The sequence below is a fragment of the Mus caroli genome, chromosome 2, assembly GCF_900094665.2.
Source record: "Mus caroli chromosome 2, CAROLI_EIJ_v1.1, whole genome shotgun sequence".
Taxonomy (NCBI): Eukaryota; Metazoa; Chordata; class Mammalia; order Rodentia; family Muridae; genus Mus; species Mus caroli.
The window spans coordinates 106,520,054-106,543,094 of record NC_034571.1 but is presented as its reverse complement, the minus strand read 5'-3'; the positions used below and the strand labels follow the sequence as shown (position 1 = coordinate 106,543,094).

At 41.8% G+C, this 23,041-nt stretch overlaps 1 protein-coding gene across 4 annotated transcripts in view; it reads right to left on the bottom strand.

Annotated features, from left to right (window-relative positions):
* Positions 1 to 23,041, bottom strand: part of Fmn1 (formin 1) — a 371,650-nt gene that overhangs the window by 91,537 nt on the left and 257,072 nt on the right. For 3 of the 4 annotated variants that reach the window (XM_029474561.1, XM_021149455.2, XM_021149458.2), the window contains one exon: positions 19,628 to 19,748. In XM_029474561.1, coding sequence (XP_029330421.1) covers positions 19,628 to 19,748 — 121 coding nt within the window. Of the gene's footprint in view, positions 1 to 19,019; positions 19,222 to 19,627; positions 19,749 to 23,041 lie in introns of those variants that run through there. The other variant, XM_029474562.1, reaches the window with a different exon arrangement.

The following is a 23,041-nucleotide window of genomic DNA, read 5'->3' as shown; positions in this document are numbered from 1 at the left end:
GAGAGAGAGAGAGAGAGAGAGAGAGAGAGAGAGAGAGAGAGAGAGAATGGAAAACAAATGGCCATTCAGCAAGGCCGACTGCCAGATTGACTAAGCCATGTGTGGCAGGAGCTAAGCATGACATTACTAGGCTTCTACAGGGAAGGAAATTCATCTTGGAGAAGACCAGCAGTTAGCTTCTAAAAAGTACTATAAAGGTAATGTGCAGAAAATTAAAATAACAATATAAACCTACTAGTGGAAAACTCTTCCATGGTACCATGGCGAGAAGAGAGATGGCATTTTCCCTTTCGTTTTTCTATGTCTAGGTCTCTGTATCACAGCCTTGCTGTCATAACAACACACAGGTTGCCTTTATCCATGAGCTTTTATATACCTACAATTGCCAATATAACATGTATAATTCTATTAATCTTTCACTTATACTTTCTTTTGTAAAATTCACGAGCATTGTATTTTAGAGTCATAAGAAATTTTCAACTGCGCATGCCATCGGTCACTTAGCAGTTCCGCTACAGCTGAGCAGGAAACCCTTTCTGCAGCAACCTACATGGAACCAGGGGCTAAGCTCTGGCTGTCTCCATACAAATGTATTCTGAGTTCAGGTTTGCCTCCTTAGGCTGTAGCAGGCTAAGCTACATGAAAAGTGGGAAAACAGTTCTCGGAGTTCTCAAAACATGGTGGCCACATCACTTTTGGTACAGACAAAGCTTACACTACTGCTAGAGATGAAAAGGAGAGTCTATGAAAACTGTGATTTCCATGCGACTTTGCAGAGGTGGGTGAGCCCCCGAGGCTAGAACTGTGTCTGCCACTGGAATACAGCAACTTGAAGTGATTATTCTCTAGAAGGGATAATGGCAAGAAACTTAGTCAAACAGACAATAACTGGTGATCTATAAAAGTTGACAATAAGCATAAGGTTGTTTTTTAAGTCTATTAAATAACCAGATTTTTTTTGCAGAGGGGCATTCTAACAACACATTTAATTTTGTCAATACAAACACACACATTTTCATCAAACACTGTTTCTCAAATATACATTTTTATATCACTAACATAAATGTAGGATGTTCAGATTAGCCAATCAACAATATAGAACAATGTTTTGGATGTATGGCAGGCTGAACCGTTTGCAGAAGAGAAACAGAGCCTGCAGTTTGGGGCAGTCCACCGGAATTATTTCAAGTATGTACATATTATTAGTGGGAGTTCATGAGTAAAAATCACGAGGCTGCTGGTGGAATCACTGAGGGCAGAGTCAAGCTCTCACTTCCACAGAAATTATGCAGGTGGGAGAGCCATGTGCTGGACCCCTGTTTAGTTTATCAGGTCAAAAGGCGTATTTTATGGTAGTTGTTACTCCATCAACACAACGCAATCGCACAGACACAGAAATCTCGAGGGCAAAAGGCTTTCTCCTCCCATGGAGGTCAGCAAGGGGGTGGATGAGGTAGCCGGACTAGTCTTGAGACTCTCTCTTTCCCTGGAGTATGACAGCTGGCTACGAAGAAGCCATTGGTTCATGTACCCAAGCTGAATAGCAAAATGCAACCTGTTTCCACATTGCTCAGCTGGGATGGTTGCAAGTCTTCCATGGTTTTTCTGACCTCGGAGCCCAGCGTCTCCATCTTCCTAGGCACTTATTTTAACTGTAATTTTCTACTCTGGAAAGTGTTTACATCTAAATAGATCATAAAGGAAATAAAAGTCAGAAGATTGAAAGCCACAGGAGAAAACAGAGGAGGAGTGTGTGGAAAGTTCCTTTAAAGAACACACTTCATTAGCTCGGTGGCTGGATTTTGGTATCTAGACTTGGCTACGGGACTCCCTGGCGAAGTTCAGGGCTGGCCGCTTGCTGATCAATGTGCCACTGTCGTCAGATTTAATGCAATATTTGGCTCAGGCCTTTTAAAAAATCCCCTATTCCAGCTAAAATATTTACACAGTCCTATGTGTCTCACTTAATGCTTGTTAAGCAATCGTCCTTTAAAACTCCACAGACTCTTGTAAATCTGTCAGGAGAATAGCGGCCTATAAACAAGGCTTCACATAAAGAGGGCCACATTGTCAATTCGCTGGGAGTCAGGGTTTCTCAGGATGTGTCTGAAAATAAAGATGAAGATCAGAAATAGTTTAGAGTGGGTAACAAAGTGGCCAATGGTCTCCCTCGCTGTACAATGGGATGCTTCCAGACACTGACCTCAGCTGTTTGAAGCCACGTTCTCCTGTAAACCTGTCACAGATCCTACCTTACTCTTGAGTTATGGCAAAAGAGAGCTGCAGGTTCAACAGCCCTTGGTAGTCTGCATCCCAGGGTGGGTCTGACCACTTAGAGGAGATGAGCTGCTGAGACTTTCAAGTGGAGGTTTTTATGTGGTTACATGTGATTTCTGTGGTGTATGTTAGGGAGAACGAGGGGCTGTGAGATGGCTGATTTGATGATAAGCAGAATTCTCTGAGAAAGGCTAGATGTGTTATATAATAAAGCTAGAAGTGATCACCAAATCAGACATCAGCCCTTATGCTAATGAGCTAACAAATAACTTTTAAAGGACCATCTGAGTTCTCTCCTGCTGTCCTGGGTGTGCCAGGCATTTGACTCTGTGTCCAAGAGGAGACCAGCTACTTGTAATACAATTGTGCAAGCTGTTCAATTACTTATTCTTACTTGCTTAGCTACCTGTCTTATTTTTGCCGTTTCATTTAAGAACTTACCATTATGGATTGTGGTTTACAATCACTCTTAAAATGGATTTAAAGATGAAAAATAATTTTTAAAATGTACACTATTCATTTGAAAGGTTACCCTAAGCTTCAAATATTCCATTTTGGATTGGGCTCCCAACCCAAAGGGAAATATGGCCTTGGATTTGTCAAGCACAGTAAGTCCACGCTACAGAACCACCCTGAGATAAGCAGTAGCAGTATTTTCCGATGCTCTCTGTGTAACTGGGAAGGGCTTTAGAAATGCATCTGTGAGGCTGCAGAACAGAAACCAGAGCACATGGCATGCATCGTCGCACCCTAGTCAGATCCGGAAGCTAAACCGTTGCCCTTCAAGCAATCCGATCCTCTTCCTAGCAGGAGAAAAAAGAAATCTGAAAACAACTAGGGGTAAATTTCTTCCATAGAAGTGTGGAAAATATTTGTTCTTAAAATGTGTTTCTAAATGGCTTGATATTTCAGTGAGTTTATTTAAAATTAGCAGTTAGCTCAGTGCTTAAAATAAATATTTGCTGAAAAAATAAACACATTGAAAAGGTTGAACAAGGTCCTCCTACCCTGCAGATTTTTCTTTTTTATATACTGAGGGATTCGATGATGGTTTTAACAACCATCAAAATGATCCGGAAAAGTAATTTCAAAACACAAATGGTCAGGTCTCGTGTGTTATCCAGCACCCTAGATTTCCATTGGTTGTTTCCTCTCTGTGTTCTTGACCAAGGATGGTTGGTGGTCCTACTCTTGTGTGGTCCTCCAAACTTATGTGGACATAACATATCTTTGTCTAACTCCTTCAAACTACTACAAGGCCTTAACCTTTACAGTCCAGAGCAGATCACCTTTATGTTTCGGTCTCATCCTGTCAAAGACTCTAGCAGCATTTCTGCATTAGATTTTCTCCTCCCTTTCTCATGAGAACCCCCTGAGTTTGGTCCTGTTACGTTCTCCATTTTTTACCTATGGTGAGAAAAGTCACACAGATGATCAGTAGCTGAGGCAGAGTCTAAGCCCAGGGAGTCAGCCTCCCTTTGTGAAATCCTGCTCTTACCTCTACAGCCTCCAGGGAAGCTCTGGAAAAACTGGGCCACTGGTGCACATGCCTCAGGGACTCTATAGGCTGCAGAGAAACATTAGCCAAACCTCCAAGTGTTTATGGAGATCCCTTTATTTGAAATAGGAAGCGGTGGGCCTAGTAAGAGGTGAGGTTTCTAAGTGGCATGAAACCATCAAAGCCAGGGCTGCCAGTTACCATGTAGGTCCACTGAGCTTCCCATGAATAATTAAAAGTTAGAGTGACAGCCCACAGGCCCTGTCCACTTAAAACCAAGAAGTCTTGGGGAGAACCCAAGAACAAAGGCACTGGATAAAACTCCCATTCCCTTTGTGGTCTGATTTAAAAGTCTGATTAAAAAAGCTCTCTTTCTAATTGCTCATTTGGTTTTCTGACAAGACAGCTTTCACTTGTGCAGTGTGAATCTTCCGTGAGATCCTAGATACACAATTTACTTGGGTGAAAAAATGTTTTGATATTCACAAACACCCACAGATCTTCTGTTTAGAAAATATCTGGACCTGGTACAAGTTCATGATGCTGTAGCTGGCTTGGCAACTGAGATGGGAGAGACAGGCTTGGCGGCATGAGCCTAGGCTTACCGGTTCCTGTCTGAGACTTTGGTGTACTTCTGCAGAAGAATGGCTGAACCATCATACGAGTGTAACTTTATGGATACCTCCTTACTCCTGTTTTATCAGACTTGCCAAGTTATGATCCTTTCCCAATACCAACTCAGGTTAAAAGCTTGCATGCAGCTCATAAGCCACTGTCTGGTGTCCCTGCAGCTCATAGGCTACTGTCTGGTATCCTTGGGAGTTTGTCCCTGTCAAGAGCAGCTGTGGTCTTTCAAAACTTGATTGTTCTAGCTTCTCATTTTATGGAATTTATGTAATATATATATATATATATATATATATATATGATTGTGTAAAAGTTCTGCTTGTATACATTTAAAGGAAAAGGGTGAAATGCTATTGTTAAACATAGGTATAGGAGATCAGATCAATGGAAAACTGAAAGCCACAGCAGCAGGATGAGGGCATAGATGGAAAAAGTGGTGAGCACCATAGAAACCCTGAAGTCTAGTACTAGAAATGTATTAGTTTTGACAATTACTTCTCAGCAATCCACGGTGCTGAGAATGGGAAGCTGAATGAGGGCTCTGTGAGAACCACCCATTAACACTATGCATTGTTTACATTTTAATCAGTTAAAGTTATTCCAAACCCCCCCCCAAAAAAAAAAAACAAATAGGCATAAGCAAGACAGATTTTAAAGGTTGAGAGCAATTATAAAGATCTAGAAGGTTTTATGTGGCATCTGTGAGTCATCACCCCACTTTAAAAGCAAAAAGGAAATGATGGAAGATCTGGTATGGGTGTAGCCTGTATGCGGGATCCTGGACAGCCACAGTTGATTCACAGTCAGGGAAAGGTGTCATTGTCAGAAGCCCATTCTAGACTAAAGGGTGAGGGGTACCAGTTTCCTTTGCTATGACTACTCGCTTTGGCCAGTTTTTGCCCCCATTGGCAGGATACTACGCTGGATATGGGTTCTATTTTTAGGCACTATCAAATCAAGAATGCTCGAGGCATGGATTAATTCAAGGCCGATTTTTGAGAATCATTTATAAAGAGCACACCTGAGATCTGAGCCTGATAAAATTTTACAATTGGCTTACATATCCTGTAAGTGTTCAGACTCCTTGGGGTTTTCAGCTATTGCAAGTCACTTAAGTCTAGAAATACACTCAACAACCCACTGAATAAGAGTTTTGTAGAGTACACCAAGACAACACAGCGATAACAATTCAATAATATCAAAGTTATACTATATCTTCAGAACTACTTCTGATGGCACCTGTTTTGCCTTTCCACAATAACAGTCTTTGTCAGGCGCTAATGGACTCCCCATCTCTCTGGTCTGTCAATCTTTGAATAGCTCTGAGGTCTGTTTCTTGAGAGAGTTAAGCCACTGATGCTCTTTGGCATTGCTAGACATTAAGGAATTAATCTCTCTGAGATTGCCAGTTTCTCTCTGGGAGCAAAGTTAACAGTTGTCTTAGTTAGTATTTTATTAGTGTAATAAAATCTATGGTGAAAATCAGCTCAGAGAGGAAAGAATTTATGTCATCTTAAACTTCCAGGTAATAGCCAACTACGGAGGGAAGTGAAGGCAGGAACCAGGAGGCAGGAACTGAAGCAGAGATCAATGGAGGAACACTACTTACTGGCATGTTCCTCCTAGCTTGCTCAGCCTGCTTTCTTACATAACTCAGGACCACCATCCCAGGGATGGCAGCACCCACACCGAGCTGGGCTCTCCCACCTCAGTCATTAGTCTACAAAATGCCCACAGGCTTGACCATGGGCCAATCAGGTGAGGACATTTTCTCAACTGAGGGTCCCTTTTCCCTAAATCACTCTTGATTGTGTCAAGTTGCCAGAAACAGCAATTAGCAGAAATTGAACCATTTCTATCATCAGTGATTTGTCTGATTATCCATTTACTCAGTGAATACAGAGTGAATGGTGAGCATATGGCCTGTCCTGTTGGGCATAATACAAATAAACTAAAAATGCCATGTTAAATATATACCTAAAATAGAGGTGGATGACAGAAGAAGGTAAATTTACAGAAAATAAATAGAAATTAAGAGCAACATCAAAATAGAGAGCTGCAATAGAGACCTTGAATTCCAAGTGACTACTAGGCCTGGGTAGGCAGAGAAGGCTCGAGTCATGGAGCCTTGCAGCCAAAGGGAACAGGTCCTTCAAAGGTCCTGAAGGAGAGACAAGGTTCATCAGGTTGGAACCAAAGGAAGTATTATGTGGCTAAGGGGGAGGGACTAGATGGTACATGATGGGAGTGGCAGAGGTAGAGGAAGTGAAGGTGGCATCTGGGGTCTATGGCTATGAGTTTGGATCTGATGCTAAGAACAAGTACCCAAGTGCTGGCAATCTGTCTGATGGGTGGTCACTGAAAGATCAGGAGATCGGGAGTGGGAACAGGGAAATAGGCTAGCAGCATTTCAGCCAACTGAGGATGTACTGTGCAAAGATGGAAGCAATGGAGAGAAGCCAAGGCACTCTGAAGGTGAGTGTGAACAGAGCCCACGGATGGATGGAAGTTCACATGCAAAGGCACGTGGGGAGTAGAAGGCCCCATCTATTGTGCTCACACTATACTGAGGGATTGCATTCATATGCTCCTGTAAATTCTACAGAACTCATGAGAATGAGTAGTAGTAGTGCCTTCATTTTAGTTCTTGGATACTAGAAGGTGAGGAAACCCAATGATGTGCCAAGAGTTCCACAGTTTGTAAATCAAAGATTTTAACTCAGGCCTTCTGACTCAGACTTTTCCAGAAAAGGAGCTCTTATTTTTATGGTTATCAAAGAAAAACAAGCAAACAAAGAAACGAACTAAATTCTCTTAACCATGCTGCTTTATAAACACGGAGCGAAACAGTACAACGTGGGAGGCGGAAGCCAGGACAGCAGAACTCAACCAACTCATGCCTACTACCTGGAGATGGCACAATCATGGCTCCAAAGGAAAACACACACTTCTTCCATTAGTTTAATGGACGAGCCAAGCCTCAGTTTCCATATCCCTTGTCCTCTCTGTATAATTCATCTCTGAAGGCATTCCACTTGGGAGACCTTTATCCACTATGCCACACTTAATCGGATGCTTCCCCTGAAAATTCACAGTGCCGTGCAGCTTTTCACACCCACAGCCTTTCTGAAACATTTACCCCAGTTCCTTAAGGCCTGTTTTGTTGAAATCATTTTACAAAAATAAATCATATCAAAGTTTTTTTTAAAAAAATATTTCTAAGACTTTGCTTGCAAGACTAAATATTTTTAACACCATGGCAACATGGTCAGGACTCTGGCTAATGTATTCAGTCTTGTACCAGAGTTCATATTTAATAAACTTCTGCCATGGACGAATGGGCTGCAAAGATGCAAGGAGCTAATAAATTAGACATGGTCAATAATCATTCAACTCAGACCTTCTGGAGCTTCCTCACAGGTGATAAATGAGCCAGACTTGTCCCAGTGGATCAACTGCCCACATCTCCTGTAAGAACTACCCCCAGCTGATACCTGCTGTAGTTCTTCATCATGTTCCTCACACTGATCCTCCCAGTACTCTCCCAAGCTGATCTGGGTAGAGGAATATGATCTTTTCACTGTTTCAGCTGAGTTTCACAGAGGCTAGGAATGTGTCAAACTTAGATACCTTATCCTGTGGTCAGTAGGTGGCAGGATCAGAGCCTCCTGAATCCCTGAATTCAATGCACGGTTGAACCATAGCTATCACATGAGGGAACTGTTGTGGTTATTCCTGGGGAAGGGTTGTGTACAGAAGGTACATACATACTTAGTTTATATAATAAATACCATGCAGGCAAGGGACAGCATCTCTCCTTCTTTAGCCTGTCAGTCTCGCCTCTTCAGTGGCATGACTTTTCACCGATTTAAAATAACCATTTTGGAATTTCACTGCACAACTCTTGGCACTTTTAAATTTTTCTTTGTGGAAGCAAATGATGGTGTTCTCTTCCCTTCATTCTCTCCTTTACCTCCACCATCCAAAGTTCCATTGTTGTTACAACTGAACCTATTGTCAAAAACTGCCCCCTTCACCCACGTGCTTATCATTAAATGAAGTTGCACTTATTGGTGATTAAGTACATTATTTGTTCCGCTTATGACATTCAGGCACATGAGATGAATTAACTGAACACTTAAGAAATGGATGGACCTGGAGGGCATCATCCTGAGTGAGGTAACCTAATCACAAAGGAACTCACACAATATGTACTCACTGATAAGTGGATATTAGCCCAGAAACTTAGGATACCCAAGATATAAGATACAGTTTGCTAAACGCATGACACTCAAGAAGAATGAAGACCAAAGTGTGGACACTTTGCCCCTTCTTAGAATTGGGAACAAAACACCCAGGGAAGGAGTTACAGAGACAAAGTTTGGAGCTGAGACGAAAGGATGGAACATCTAGAGACTGCCATATCCGGGGATCCATCCCATAATCAGCTTCCAAACGCTGACACCATTGCATACACTAGCAAGATTTTGCTGAAAGGACCAAGATAAGCTGTCTCTTGTGAGGCTATGCCGGGGCCTAGCAAATGCAGAAGTGGATGCTCACAGTCAGCTATTGGATGGATCACAGGGCCCCCAATGGAGCAGCTAGAGAAAGTACCCAAGGAGCTAAAGGGATCTGCAACCCTATAGGTGGAACAACAATATGAACTAACCAGTACCCCCGAGCTCGAGTCTCTAGCTGCATATGAATCAGAAGATGGCCTAGTCGGCCATCAGTGAAAAGAGAGGCCCATTGGACTTGCAAACTTCATATGCCTCAGTACAGGAGAACGACAGGGCCAACCAAGAAGTGGGAGTGGGTGGGTGAGGGAGTGGGTGGGGGAATGGGTGGGGGAGCATGTGGGGGACTTTTGGGATAGCATTGGAAATGTAAATGAAATAAATAGCCAATAAAAAAACATTTAAAAAAAAGAAAAAAAAAAAGAATATTATCCCTAATTCCACTGTTGTGACCTAGCCTGGAAGGGTTTTCCCTCTGTACCTGCCTGTGATCCTGAGTTCTTAATCTATCCTGGGGACATTTCATGTTCCTTGTCTACTGGGCCTTTGGTTTCCCATAACCAGTGCCTTCTGCCTAGTGGGCAAGCAGGTCTCTGTGAGCATTCTGAGGATGGCTGCATATGGTGATCAGAACTTACATTTCTCACAATGCTGTGGGTCTTTCCTTATGTCTGACTGATAGTAGAGTGGGCGCAGGAATCAGCACTGGGAGAGATACTCCCCAGAATGATATCTTTCATAGCTCCCTGGCAATGGTATGATGCTTTCTACTTTGTAGGACAGTTGCAAGCTAGGCTAGTTTACTGTTTACTGAGTGCTCTTGAATAGAAAAGTTTCCCCAGTGTGCAAACAGTTTAGCTGATTTGGTGAATTAATATTTAAAATAACATATTTTTAAGCTTTCCCAAATCTTTAACCTAATTATTCTATTCCCTGAGAGTAGACAACAATGTATGCTTTTAAGTGATAAGCTGGGTGGTGGTGGTCTGTGACTTTAATCCTAGTACTCAGGTGGCAGAGGCAAGCGATTCTTTGGAGGCCAGCCTGGTCTACAGAGTGAGTTCCAGGACAGCCAGGCCTACACAGAGAAATCCTGTCTCAGAAAAACAAAGAAACAAACAAACAAGCAAATACTAAATTGTAAGTATAAAAGTCACACATTCCCTTTAAAAGAATTGAACTATGTCTACTATACCACTCTATGCCTATGTTAAAAGTTATATTATAAGCTATATATAAAATCATATGCATGATGTTTAACTATACAATGATCCTTGGGAAAATATAGAGCTATATGAATGAATTCATCTACCATTTCATACGATGATGTATTGACTATAGTTGAAATTGAGTTTCATATATGCACTTTTATATCCATTTATAATTAAGATTTTGAGGTAGAAGTTTCTAGGTTTGCACAAACAGAGACCTGACCAGTAGCCCTGGGCTAACCTGGTTGGCACATAAAATAAGGACCCAAGAACTAAAATGCCTATAATTGGATGGGACTCAGAACGTGGCTCAGTCTGCAAAATGCTCACCACACAAACAAGGGGACCTTAATGCAATAACTAGCACCCAGGTGAAAAAAGCCAAGCACAGAGACTAGACAGGCCTAAGCCAGATGGGGGCCTAATGCTGAGAGGGGAAGTGGACACAAGGCCTCATCCCTAACTCAGCAGTTCTCCCCAGTTGACAACTACTCACAAAGGAAAAACTAGTTTTCTCCCAGAAGTCAGTAGTTGTACAAACTCACCTTAGGCAGGCCCCATACCTGGAAGTAGATGCCTACACAAACCAAACTCAGTTGTATGTTTGGAGAGTTCTGTTTTTGCCTTGCTATACTTTCTTTTGGCAGTTTCTTCTGTTTTACCCTAGGGATTTTTTGCTTTTATATTAAAGTTTCCTATTTTGTTTTTATGGGTTTTCTCTGTGTGCAAGGGTGTAAGTCTCAGAGTCTATGTGCTTCTTGTGCTTTTTCTTTGGCTCTTTTGTTTCCTTGCTTTGACCTTTCCTGGTTTGTATTATTATTACCATCATCATCATCATCAACTTTATTTTCTAGATACCTGTTTATATTCTGATGAGAGACAGAAACGGTTGTATTTGGGTGGGTGAGAGGGAAGGATCTGGAAGGAGTTGGGGGTGGGGGGAAGGGAACATTAGAATCAGGATATACTATATTTTTTTAAATCTTATTTTGATTGAGAAAAGTTCGTAGCTGTGATGAAAGGATGGACCATTTAGAGACTGCTGTATCCAGGGATCCGTCCCATAATCAGCTTCTAAACGCTGACACCATTGCATACACTAGTAAGATCTTGCTGAAAGGACCCAAATATAGCTGTCTCTTGTGAGACGATGCCGGGGCCTAGCAAACACAGGAGTGGATGTTCACAGTCAGCTATTGGATGTATCACAGGGCTCCCAATGGAGAAGCTAGAGAAAGTACCCAAGGAGCTAAAGGGATCTGCAACCCTATTGTTGGAACAACATGATGTACTAACCAGAACCCTGGAGCTCTTGTCTCTAGCTGCATACGTATCGAAAGATGGCCTAGTCGGCCATCACTGGAAAGAGAGGCCCATTGGACTTGCAAACTTTATATGCCCCAATATAGGGGAATGCCAGGGCCAAAAGAATGGGAATGGGTGGGCAGGGAAGTGGGGGGCGCTATGGGGGACTTTTGGGATAGTATTGGAAATGTAATTGAGGAAAATATGTAATAAAAATATTAAAAAAAAAAAAAAAAAAAGAAAACACGCAAAACACATGCCTCTAAACCAGGCACTGGAAAGGAAGAGACAGAAGGGTCGTTGATGTTTGCTGCCCACTCATTCTAACCAGAATGGATATTTCCAGGCTCTGTGAGACTGTAAAGTGATAGAGGAGGACAAGTGACATTGACCTCTGGCCTCTATATTTATGTGCACACCCACATGTGTGTGCCCATGCTCACACACATACACACAATTATGAAAATAACAAAGCTAATCAATGGGGTAACTACAATTTGAATTAGCATGGAGAGATTTCCCCTTTCAATATTAAATTAAGGGTTTGTAATCGTCATTGAATGCCTGGTCTATGTGTCTCACTGAACATCTCATTTAAGAATGCCTTAGAACATTAGCACATGAAGACAAACATTTCCAGCGCAAATATTTGTAGAACAAGAACCAAAAGTAAAAAGGTCAGCATAGCCTTGCTTTTCCATAGCCATCTAAGTGTATTTCTAAATATATCTAAATGGAACATAAGAGAGTATGTTCACATATATATTCTTAAATATTTAGAGGAAAAGATACAGTCGGGAACACCATGAAGGATATATGTGTGAACTTGTAGCTCTGCCAACATCCACAAACCTGAGCATCTTGCTCTGTAGTTAACTAGGACTGACATTGTCCAGGCACAGGATGACCGTGCTAATACTGATTTGTTTTCAAGGAAAGATTTTATAAAGATCTCATTTATTATAAAGCTCGATCCTAATGAGAGGGAATGTTAAATACTTCTTTTAGCCAGAAAGGCAAAGTATTTTTATTCTTAGATAATTTTTCAAGAATGTCTGGACTTTTCAACATCTACCCAAAGAATTCCTGTCTCAGTTTCTGATTTAAAAATTAATCCAGCTTTCTTATTTCATATGCAGAATAAATTTTTCCATGACAAAATGCTATCACAGGATCACATCAAAGAAATGTGCATTGGTAGCATTGGAAGCATTCCACCCCAGATTCCAGAGACCACTAGTGTCACTTAGCTTGAACTTGAGGCTTCAAGACATCAAGGAGGATCTGCCTGTGTCCATGGATAAAATACTCAATGAAGGCCGCATGTTTCCCACAGCACCAAAATCAACCATGAGCACAAGTGCTAAGCCAGCACTGGCTACCCAGTGCCTCCTACTAGGGTCACACAGTAATGGTCATTTACCAGCAACTGTATAATTACCTTGAAAGTTAGATAGTAATTCTGTGGCAGTTTAAAAAAAAAAAAAAGGTTCCCATATGCTCATAGGGAATGGCACTATTAGGAGGTGTGGCCTTGGAGGAAGTGTGTCACTGTCTAGGTGGTCTTTGAGGTTTCAAATGTTCAAGCCAGGCTAGTGCCATTGTTTCTTCCTGTTGCCTGCAAATCTAGATCTCAAACTCTCAGATACACATCCAGCACCATGTCTACCCCTGCATTGCCATGCTTCCCACCATGATGATAATGGACTAAATGTCTAAAGCCAGCCTCAACTAAATGTTGTCCTTTGTCAAAGTTGATGTGATCATGACATCTATTCATACCAATAAAATCCTACCTAAGACAAATACCTATGCCTCATCGTCACAAACTGAACTTAATAGGTGTGTGTTTTGTAAAACACTACATGATCAGTGAAGAGAAGAAAACTGCTATTTCATTCTTTAAGCTGACAGATACTGTTATAAACAGAGTTAAATCTTATTTATTTCAAAATTTAAAGAGCTTCTAAGGGCTTCCAAAAGTCTCATGTAACACAATGGACCTATAGGATATGATTTTTAATCTTTTATGTTTATTCTTATGTGTATGGCTATCTTCCCTGCATGTATGTCTGTTCAGCTTGTGTGTGCAGAGCCACAGGAGGCCAGACGAGAGGGATGGATACCCTGAGACTGGTGTTAACACAGTTGTGAGCTGCCACATGAGTGCAGGTGAGGCCTCTGGAAGAGCAGCCAGCACTGAGCCATCTTTCCAGCCTCCATGGTATGATTTTAATATATAGCATTTTAACATTTGTTTAGTGTTCAATAAATGGCTCCACAGGTAAAGTATTTGTCACCAAGTCTGATAAGCTAAGTTTGATCCTAGGGACTTACATGGTAGAACGAAAGACCCAAGACTTTCAAGTTGTCCTCTGGCCTTAACATGTGTACTCTTGAATGCACACATGTACTCACACACACCAAAAAATGTAATTAAATTTTTGGTATTTATCCTTCCCACAGACTTTTTTAAAAACAAACAAACAAAAAAAAGAACCACACTTCACCCAACATTATTGATGCTTCTGCTTGGGGAATCCTACAAATTATAGACTCAGTTAGGTTGTGCGTGTTTATGAATGTGTGTGTGTGTGTGTGTGTGTGTGTGTGTAGGGCTGGATGTATCAGATACAATCAGAGAGAAGATCCATGCCACGATGCATTTGTTTCCAGTTTACAACACATAAGCACAAATATTGAGTGGTGTAAGACACCAAAATACATCTTATGGTTGTGCATGGTAGAAGTTGGACACACACTTTACTCTGAGCCATGCTAAAATCCAGGGTTTGGCAGGGCTATATTCCCTGCTAGCTCTAGGAAGAGTCTGATCCTTGCTTTTCCCCATTCCATGGGCTTCATACATGCCTTGGCCCACTGCCGATTTCCTCCATTGTCAAAGCCAGCAATATTGCATCCCTCTGATCATTCTTCTGTAGTTATGTTTCCCTCTGATCACAGCCAGGGAAAGCTTTCAGCTTTTAAAGATTCATTTTAAAGATTCATGTGATTAGATTAGTTCCACTTGGCCAGGCCTGAATAATCTCCCCATGTCAGCATCTGCAGAGTGAGTCCCCCTTTTCCATGTAAGGTAACATAATCATGGATTCTAGAAACTGGGTATTTTTCTTTTGAGCATTCATGGGTGGGACATTATTTCACCTACTGCATATGGGTTGGTAAGAATACCTTGAGAGTTCTGGCCAGAAGACAAGGTCAAGGTCTAAGAAAGAAAGATCACAGGCATTTGCTCAATGATTTTCTACAATGTAATAGTACTGAGGAAATTAAAACCATTGTCTGGGTAAGAAATGTGGAATAAACCAAGTATAAGTTTATCAACATCAAGACTTAGCTCTGTCCTCACGAAGGAAGAACGTTCGTCTGAGAACAAGATACTCCCCAGTCACAGCCAGCTGGCCCTTGAGTAGCAGGGGCCAATTCTATAGGTTATAGTCATGCCCCTCCTTAGAATTGGGAACAAAACACCCATGGAAGGAGTTACAGAGACAAAGTTTGGAGCTGTGACGAAAGGATGGACCATCTAGAGACTGCCATATCTAGGGATCCACCCCATAATCAGCTTCCAAACNCTGACACAATTGCATACACTAGCAAGATTTTGCTGAAAGGACCCAGATATAGCTGTCTCTTGTNAGACTATGCCGTGGCCTAGCAAACACAGAAGTGGATGCTCACAGTCANCTATTGGATGGATCACAGGGCTCCCAATGGAGGAGCTAGAGAAAGTACTCAAGGAGCTAAAGGGATCTGCAACCCTATAGGTGGAACAACATTATGAACTAACCAGTACCCCGCAGCTCTTGATTCTAGCTGCATATGTATGAAAAGATGGCCTAGTCGGCCATCACTGGAAAGAGAGGCCCATTGGACANGCAAACTTTATATGCCCCAGTACAGGGGAACGCCAGGGCCAAAAAAAATGGGAATGGGTGGGTAGGGAAGNGGGGGGGGGGGGGGNATGGGGGACTTTTGGGATAGCATGGGAAATGTAATTGAGGAAAATATGTAATAAAAATATTTTTTAAAAAGGGGTGAATCTCTAATTGTCATTATCAAAGGAACTATTTATTCATTGTTTCCTATGATGTAGTGCTAAATATCCAGATTCCCAGTAAGAAAACTAAGTGGGTTTAGGTTGTTTTGTTTGTTTGTTTGTTTGTTTTGTTTTGTTTTGTTTTGTTTTTTGACAATGTCTCATTATGTGGCCCAAGCTAGACTGGAACTAGCAATTTCCCTCCCTTAGAATCCCAAGTGCTAATGTTACAATCATGAGCTTCCATACCCAGCTGAAATGAAGTATTTTAGTTAATTTCTTGTGTGTACGTGTGAGTGTGTGTTGGTTGAAATTTGAACCCAGGGCCTTTTGATGCTAGTCAAATACACACCATTATCTTATCTACCTTCTCTGCAAGTAATGTTTTATAGTTATACTACTTAATAAGACTTTATCTTCACCAAACCAGTAGATTGTATACATCTGAATCTACATCCTGAGTTATTTTCTTATTATGCTTCACTAAGCATTTATATTGAAAAATACCAAATTCAGGGCAAGGCATTCTCATTAACACTAATTTCCAACACACATTTTATGTATCTACAATCCATATATAAGGAAAAGTCTTTGCCATCTTACATGCTGAAAATGTAAAGAAGTAAGGAAATGGAAGAGTCAGCAACTGTGGGGGTGGAAGTGGAGTTTGACCATTTTCTCCTCCATGTGTGAGTCCAGAGAAGGGAAATGCACATGAAAAAGAAAATAATTCAGAAGCTCTTTTAGGGACATCTAAAGAAATGGATGCATGAAAGAAAGGGATACTGGTTAGGAGCCAGGGTGTTCAAGGTTAATAAAGAAGACCTGGGAAGTCAAGGACACATGCTGTAGGGCAGCAATGACTATGTGCTGTCTCAGACAGTGCTCATGGGCTGCATCACCCATCATTAACCAGAGGAACCGAGTTCTTCAGCTAGTGAAGGCAGTGCTGGGACATGAACATATACCTCAAGCCTTAGCCACAGGGAGGACGTGTTGAAGACCTAAGCTATATCCACAATTATATCCAGTTTCAACTATGGCTGGGTCCTTACCCGTGAGTAATTAAAGAATTACTTTAGCATGAAGGACTTCAGTTTCTTTATCTTGGGAGAAGTCAAAGATCACACTGTTTCCAAAGGACCACTATCAGGGCTAAGAGATAAGCTACATGAAAAGAATCAGAGAATAATAATCACACAATACATTTCTGTCGAGGCTATTACCCATTCCTCTATGTTTACTTCATAAAATATGGGTCTTGCCTTTCAGGAAGAATTTCATTGACTACTTCTGAGACTCACACAAGTGATATTTGTATGCCCACCAGCCCTCGGTTAAATTTACATCTTTTCCAGCAAGGTGTGGTGGATGTTACTGAACATTATTTTCTTCTAAAAGGTGGTGTCATGCCTGTCCAGAGACCTGGGGCCTGACACCACTTGAAACTTGCTAATCACATCTGGTTTAGCTTTAGACATTTTCTGGGACTTTGCCAGCAGCTACGACACTTTAATGGCTACAATAAACCTCAAAGCCTCATCAAATCTTTGCTGTATGTGTGAAAATTATGTCCTCCTCAATTAAACATTCAATCTGGGTTCACACCAAGGCCTTATGGAAAGGGAGGTGAAACTGAATGGGGACTGGAGATGAAACAGACCGCCTTGATCCTCGCCATCTCACCAGATGCTATTTAGAAGAAAAAGAAATTCATTAGAGAAGCCAGGCTCTGTGTTTTCTTTAAATATTTACTGGGTACCTTTCATGTGTTAAAAACACTGGCATCTCTAAAGATTAGCAGGGCATTTTTGTTTAAATATTCAATGTGTGTGGGGTTGGGGGTGGCGTTCCCTCCTTGGTGTTCGTGGGGCTTCATGTGTCTGGGGGATGCACAGTTTAGGGAAGGGACATAAGCCAGGTGATGCCCAGTCTCTTCTGAAAGCTGGTCTACTAGCTCCAGAAACTCCCGGAGGTCCTTGGAGTGACTGAGGGGAGTGTCAGTGGAGATGCAGAGGCCAAAGGGACACTCAGCAGCATCCCTAGACAAAGTGAGGTGCCCTGGGAAACCTTCCTGTACACTCTCTTCCCATGCCTTTGCTATTCAACATCAAGCTCCTATAGGCGAGGAGAGTCATGAGGACACCTGGGGACATAGCCCCTGACAGGAGAGGGTAAGATCAAACAGAGATCAAGTTTCTTCTCAAACATCTATGAAGGGTCAGGCCAAGGGACAGAGAGATGAGTCTATGAATTGACTCTAAGGGACAGCCTATATCTTGGATCCCTATTCTGTACTACAGAACATTTGCTGCCATCTGTGAGAGTCCCCTGCCTCCTAAGGCTACCCCTGAAGAAGTACAGAGGAGACTCCATGTTATGGCTTACCTATTCTGTTTTATTACAATATGTATCGAGTTGGTATCAGAGATAAAGATAAAGCTGTCGGGTCCTTACAAAAGAATCCAAAGGTCACATATAAGATCCCTGCAGGAAGGGTCCACTTGGTTGAATTCATTCCCTCAGTACCATCAACAGTGCGAGTGGGTGTGGGTAAGAATCAGAATGCTCCTTTAAAAATAATTTACAATGTTAAGAACATAAACTTGTAACCACCATCCATACTTGAACAAGTTTTATTTCCAAAGTAGAAATAAATAACTCCCCTGCTCCTATGGGCACAATGACCCCACTTTGTCTCCATGGACAGGCCGGTCTCAAACTGAAGAGCGGAGGACTGAAGCACTCTTTCACAATAAACATTTTTTAATGTTTATTTTATGGTTTAGTACAAAGATATTCCTGGTTGAAGCTCTTCATTTCCTCACACTTTACTTCTGGCACCTGGAGGGTGGCGGGGGTGTGTGTGCTCTATTTCCACATTAACACACTCCCTAGAGTCTCCACTGGTTCCCAACAGTGCCAAGGCTAGTATTTATATTCCTGGACAAAAAGATGTCTCCACCTTGAAAACACAGGACATAAGAGATGCCAAAGGAAAATCCCTGCCCAAGAGGCACATACTTTCACCTTCTAAAAAGAAAGCAAAGGAAAGAAAAGAAAGGAAAAAAAGAAAAAGCAGCTTTCAGGTTTTTGGATTCCATCATTTAAAATGCACATTTAACTGAAATAGAACATTTAATGTGGGCTTTTTCATCATTAGAGTTGTATCAAAAATAAATCTAGAGTTATGGTACATATGCACATGTGACAAGAACATCTTTCTATATCCATATGTGTGTATGATGTGTGTTTATATGCATATACATATGTGTGTGTGTGCATGTGTATGTATAGTAAAACAAGCTTAGAACATATATGATGTGTTATTTAATAGGTCTGATCAAAACAGAAGACACGTGCCTCTGTCTACAGATAATTTCCCTAAATCTCCTCTTTCTCATCTCTAAAATGACATTAATATAGTTCCTGCTTATCATGGTTGTTCTAAGAATGATATAAGAAAATTGAATGCTTGTAACAAGCACCCATTATTATTAAAGTTGTAACCATGACTATCAGAAGAGAGAAGACATTGAGTTGGGGAAAGAGTAGGGAGGGAAAGTGCTTGCCTTGTAAGTATAAGGACTCGAGGTTGAAGCCCAGAACCTGGTTTTAAAAGCAGGTATGGTGGTGAGCACTTGTAATGCTATGACAGCCAGATGGAGGGTGAGCAGACTCCTAGGACTTGTTTGCAAACCAGTGTAGCCGACATGGTGAGTTCTTGGCCAGTGAAGGAGAGATGATGGCCCAAGGATGAAACAAAAAATTAAACCAACAAGATGAGCTATGCCCAAGAGTTGTTTACCCCACAGTTGACTGGCCTACACACACACACACACACACACAAACACACACACACTCCCATGAACAGGTGCTTGCAAACCCCTCCAAACACAAACAGGTGAGCATATGGGTGTGCTATAGCGAGACACAGAGAGATCAAATGATCAATGGCTAAATGAGAGGAATGCATATATTTACTGCATGCAAGTAGTGCCCAGAGAAGGAACGTCCATGCTGGCTGCAGGAGCCCACGAGAGATCTCCATTCCATCCACTCTGTGAGCCAGCCATCAGAGGCAACTGTTCTAAGTCGCCCTTGCAGTGATCACAACAGTCCCCATTACCTTCTAGTTGACGCTTCAGCTTCCTCAAATCCTTTAGGAGGTCTTCAAACTTGACTTGGGAGGCCAGGAAGAAATCCTGTGGTTCAGGCAGCGGGAAAACACTCTTGTCTGTTCCAGCTTCCTAAAAAACAGGGTAAGCAAGAGAGCATTCTACTTGCCATTTGGTGCTTTGGTTGACATCCCAAAACATCAGTAAGAATTAAAAAAAAAAAATTAAGCTCAGTCACACAGCTAAATAAGAATCACAGTACTGCCTTCCTAAACCAGGACCCTGTACTTTGAAGCCTTTGACTCCATTATGGTATCTTTTTGGTCTACTTGACATTGAGATTAGCTATGGTCCCCGCTTGGGCTACATTTTGATCTTACCTTAGGAGTGCAAGAAGAAACTGTCAGGTATATATATTCTAATCTGTTTCTCTCTATTCCCATGGAAAAAGACAGGGGCAACACATGAAAGTGCTTACACTGAAAGTCCCTGTTTGAGTTACCCATGCTAGCAATTAGATAACTCATCTTGGGCTGTGCCCGTGGGTGTGTGTTGGATAAGAAGGCATTGAATGGGAGATGCTACCGATTCCTTTACTTACCCTTTCTGCAGCTTAAGCTATGATGAATGTGTGCACAATCTGACTGGGGTGTGTATGCAGGGCATCTAACTGCTGTTGGCGTATTTTAGGAGGTATCTGCAGCGGGTATGGTTGGGTTATAGTTTTGAACAAGGTCCACAGCCCTATCTGATGGACGATCTGAGCTGTGAATTATCTTAAGAGACAAACACTTCAGGCATACCGAAACCTAAGGGGAGCCTTAAATATTCTCTGCAGCCTAGGCTGTTTTCGCCTGAGTTGTTTAATGTAAGCTCTATCTTGCATATCTTAGACAGTCTTCACTTGTTTCTCGCTCTGCACACACTACTTTGCCAGCTGCCCTTCACATTCCATCTTTCCTAGTGCCATTAGGAGTAACTCCAAATGCCAAAACTGCTTTACAAGGCTCTTTATGATCTGGCCCCTGTCTACAGTACCAGCTTTAGATCTACCTTCCCCCAACCTCAAGTCCTACTCCTGAGCCTTCCTGAAACAAGAGAACAAGTGAGTCTCTTGCCTCTAGGCTTTTACGTACAAAGCTGTTCTTTTTCATCTCCCTAGAATTTCCTCACGGCTCCTTATTCATACCTGTCGTTCAAGTCTTAACACAAACAGTACTTCCTCAAAGATTTCTAGGACCTCCCAAACTTGGGTGTTTCTCTCTGTTATCCAAGAGTGTCTGATCCCATCACCATAGCACTTATTGCTATTAATTTAGAATGTTTAGCTTTCGATTGTATGCCTGATGTGTCACTGGACTATAAACACATCAGTGGCAAGGACTCTGCCTTACACTTGGTAAAGTATATAATATCTGACATATCAATAAATGGTTTTGGTTGGTAGGCACCACAGCAGACAGTTCATGAAATATTGTTCTGTGAAGTCAGGAAGCTTACTATAAGACACCTATCTATCTATCTATCTATCTATCTATCTATCTATATATATATATATATATATACACATCATATATGTGTGTGTGTGTATTTAGCTTTTGAGAATTTCATACATGTATAAGGTATATTTGATCAAATCTACTCCCCATTCCTATGCTCCTTAAAAATTTCCCCTTTCCCCTAAAACCTCTTTTCTCTTCCAACTTGTCATGTTTTCTTTTAAGAATACTGAGTCCACTTAGCACTGTCTTGTATGCAAAAGCATGTAGGATCATCTACTAGAGCATGGATGGGCTCCCAGTGGCTTCATCCCTGAAGAAGTGGCTTGTCAGTAAAGGGTGGTACTTTTTGAGCTCCTTCACCATCCACAATGGGATTTGGACTGTCTTAATCTTGAGCAGGTCTTCTGCATGTAGTGTGATATAGAAGTTCTGCTTAGAGCTGACTGCTCCACAGTACCAGATGTGTAGCTTGTGACTATGTTTTCCTATAGTTTCAGGAGTTGCCTAGACCCTTGTCCTTTCTCTAAGTCAGCAATTCTCAACCTGTGGGTCACAACCCCTCTGGGGATTGAATGACCCTTTCACAGGCGTTGATTAAGACCATCAGAAAACACAGATATTTATGATTTATAACTGTAGCAAAAGTACAGTTATGAAGTAGCATTATAAATAATTCTATGGCTGGGATCAGCACAACATGAAAAACTGTATTAAAGGGTCACAACATTAGGAAGGTTGAGAACCACTACTCTAGGTCTTTCAGGTTCATTTGGATGTTTGGGGAAGGTGGCTCTCCATATTTTACCAGTACTTAATCTATCCATATTTCTCAATCTTCCTATACTTATTTTTATACTTTAAAAACAGCTGGAACATTGTGAATGTCAAGTCTGAATGAGAAGTGAAAGCCATCTGAGGCGCTCACGGAGACCCACACTGGAGGAATCCTGCTATAGTACTTCCTAAGCTGTGTGCCTGACTCAACTACGGCTTGTTTTTCCTGTAAGGTGGAAAAAGAGAAAAGACTGGTGATGAGTCAGCCTGGTAAGGGGTCTTGTCAAAGCATAGGGAGTTGACAAGGTGTCATCTCTGCATTGTTTCCTTCAGTCTACATGGACCTATACTTGGATCCAATGCCAGGCAGAAGGAGCAGGAAGATGAAGGGACTCACCTTTCCTCAGGCCACTGCTCATCATCACTGGCCACAAAGGAAAAAAAAACATCACTTCTTCTGCCCAAGGGAAAAGGAGCTTCATAAGTCACACAACTCCACACTGCCCTGGAGTGCACTGTGTTCTACAGTGAACCCCGAGGGCACTGCACAAATGTGGACCGGGCTTAATCTATATCTGCAACTATTCTTATGAGATTTTGCTCTATACAGGCAATTCCATTGCATCTTGCATTCATCAACCATCATATACCATAGACTAATCCCAGCATCTCTTTGGAGAACAAATAGATCACTGGATAGAGGTAAATCTGACCTTGCCCATCTGGAATTTAAAATGTCACCTGCCAGTATTCCTCAGGGTAATTCTGCTCTGTAGGTATCTGCTGTCAGAACCCGGAGTATGCTCAGGACATGCCTGCTGCTGCTAAGTTTCTTGAAGCTCAACATATCTCTCTCAATCCCAAAAAACAAAACAAAATAAAACCACCTACTTCCTCACACCCAGTTCTTTACATCTGCCAGTGCTGATGATGTTTGCATTAATAATATGTGGCTCGTGTTTACTGGACACCACCGAGGTAGACACTAGAAAGTCAGCAGGGGGGGCTGGTGCGATGGCTCAATGGGTAAGAGCACCCGACTGCTCTTCCGAAGGTGCAGAGTTCAAGTCCCAGCAACCACATGGTGGCTCACAACCATCCGTAACGAGATCTGGCGCCCTCTTCTGGAGTGTCTGAAGACAGCTACAG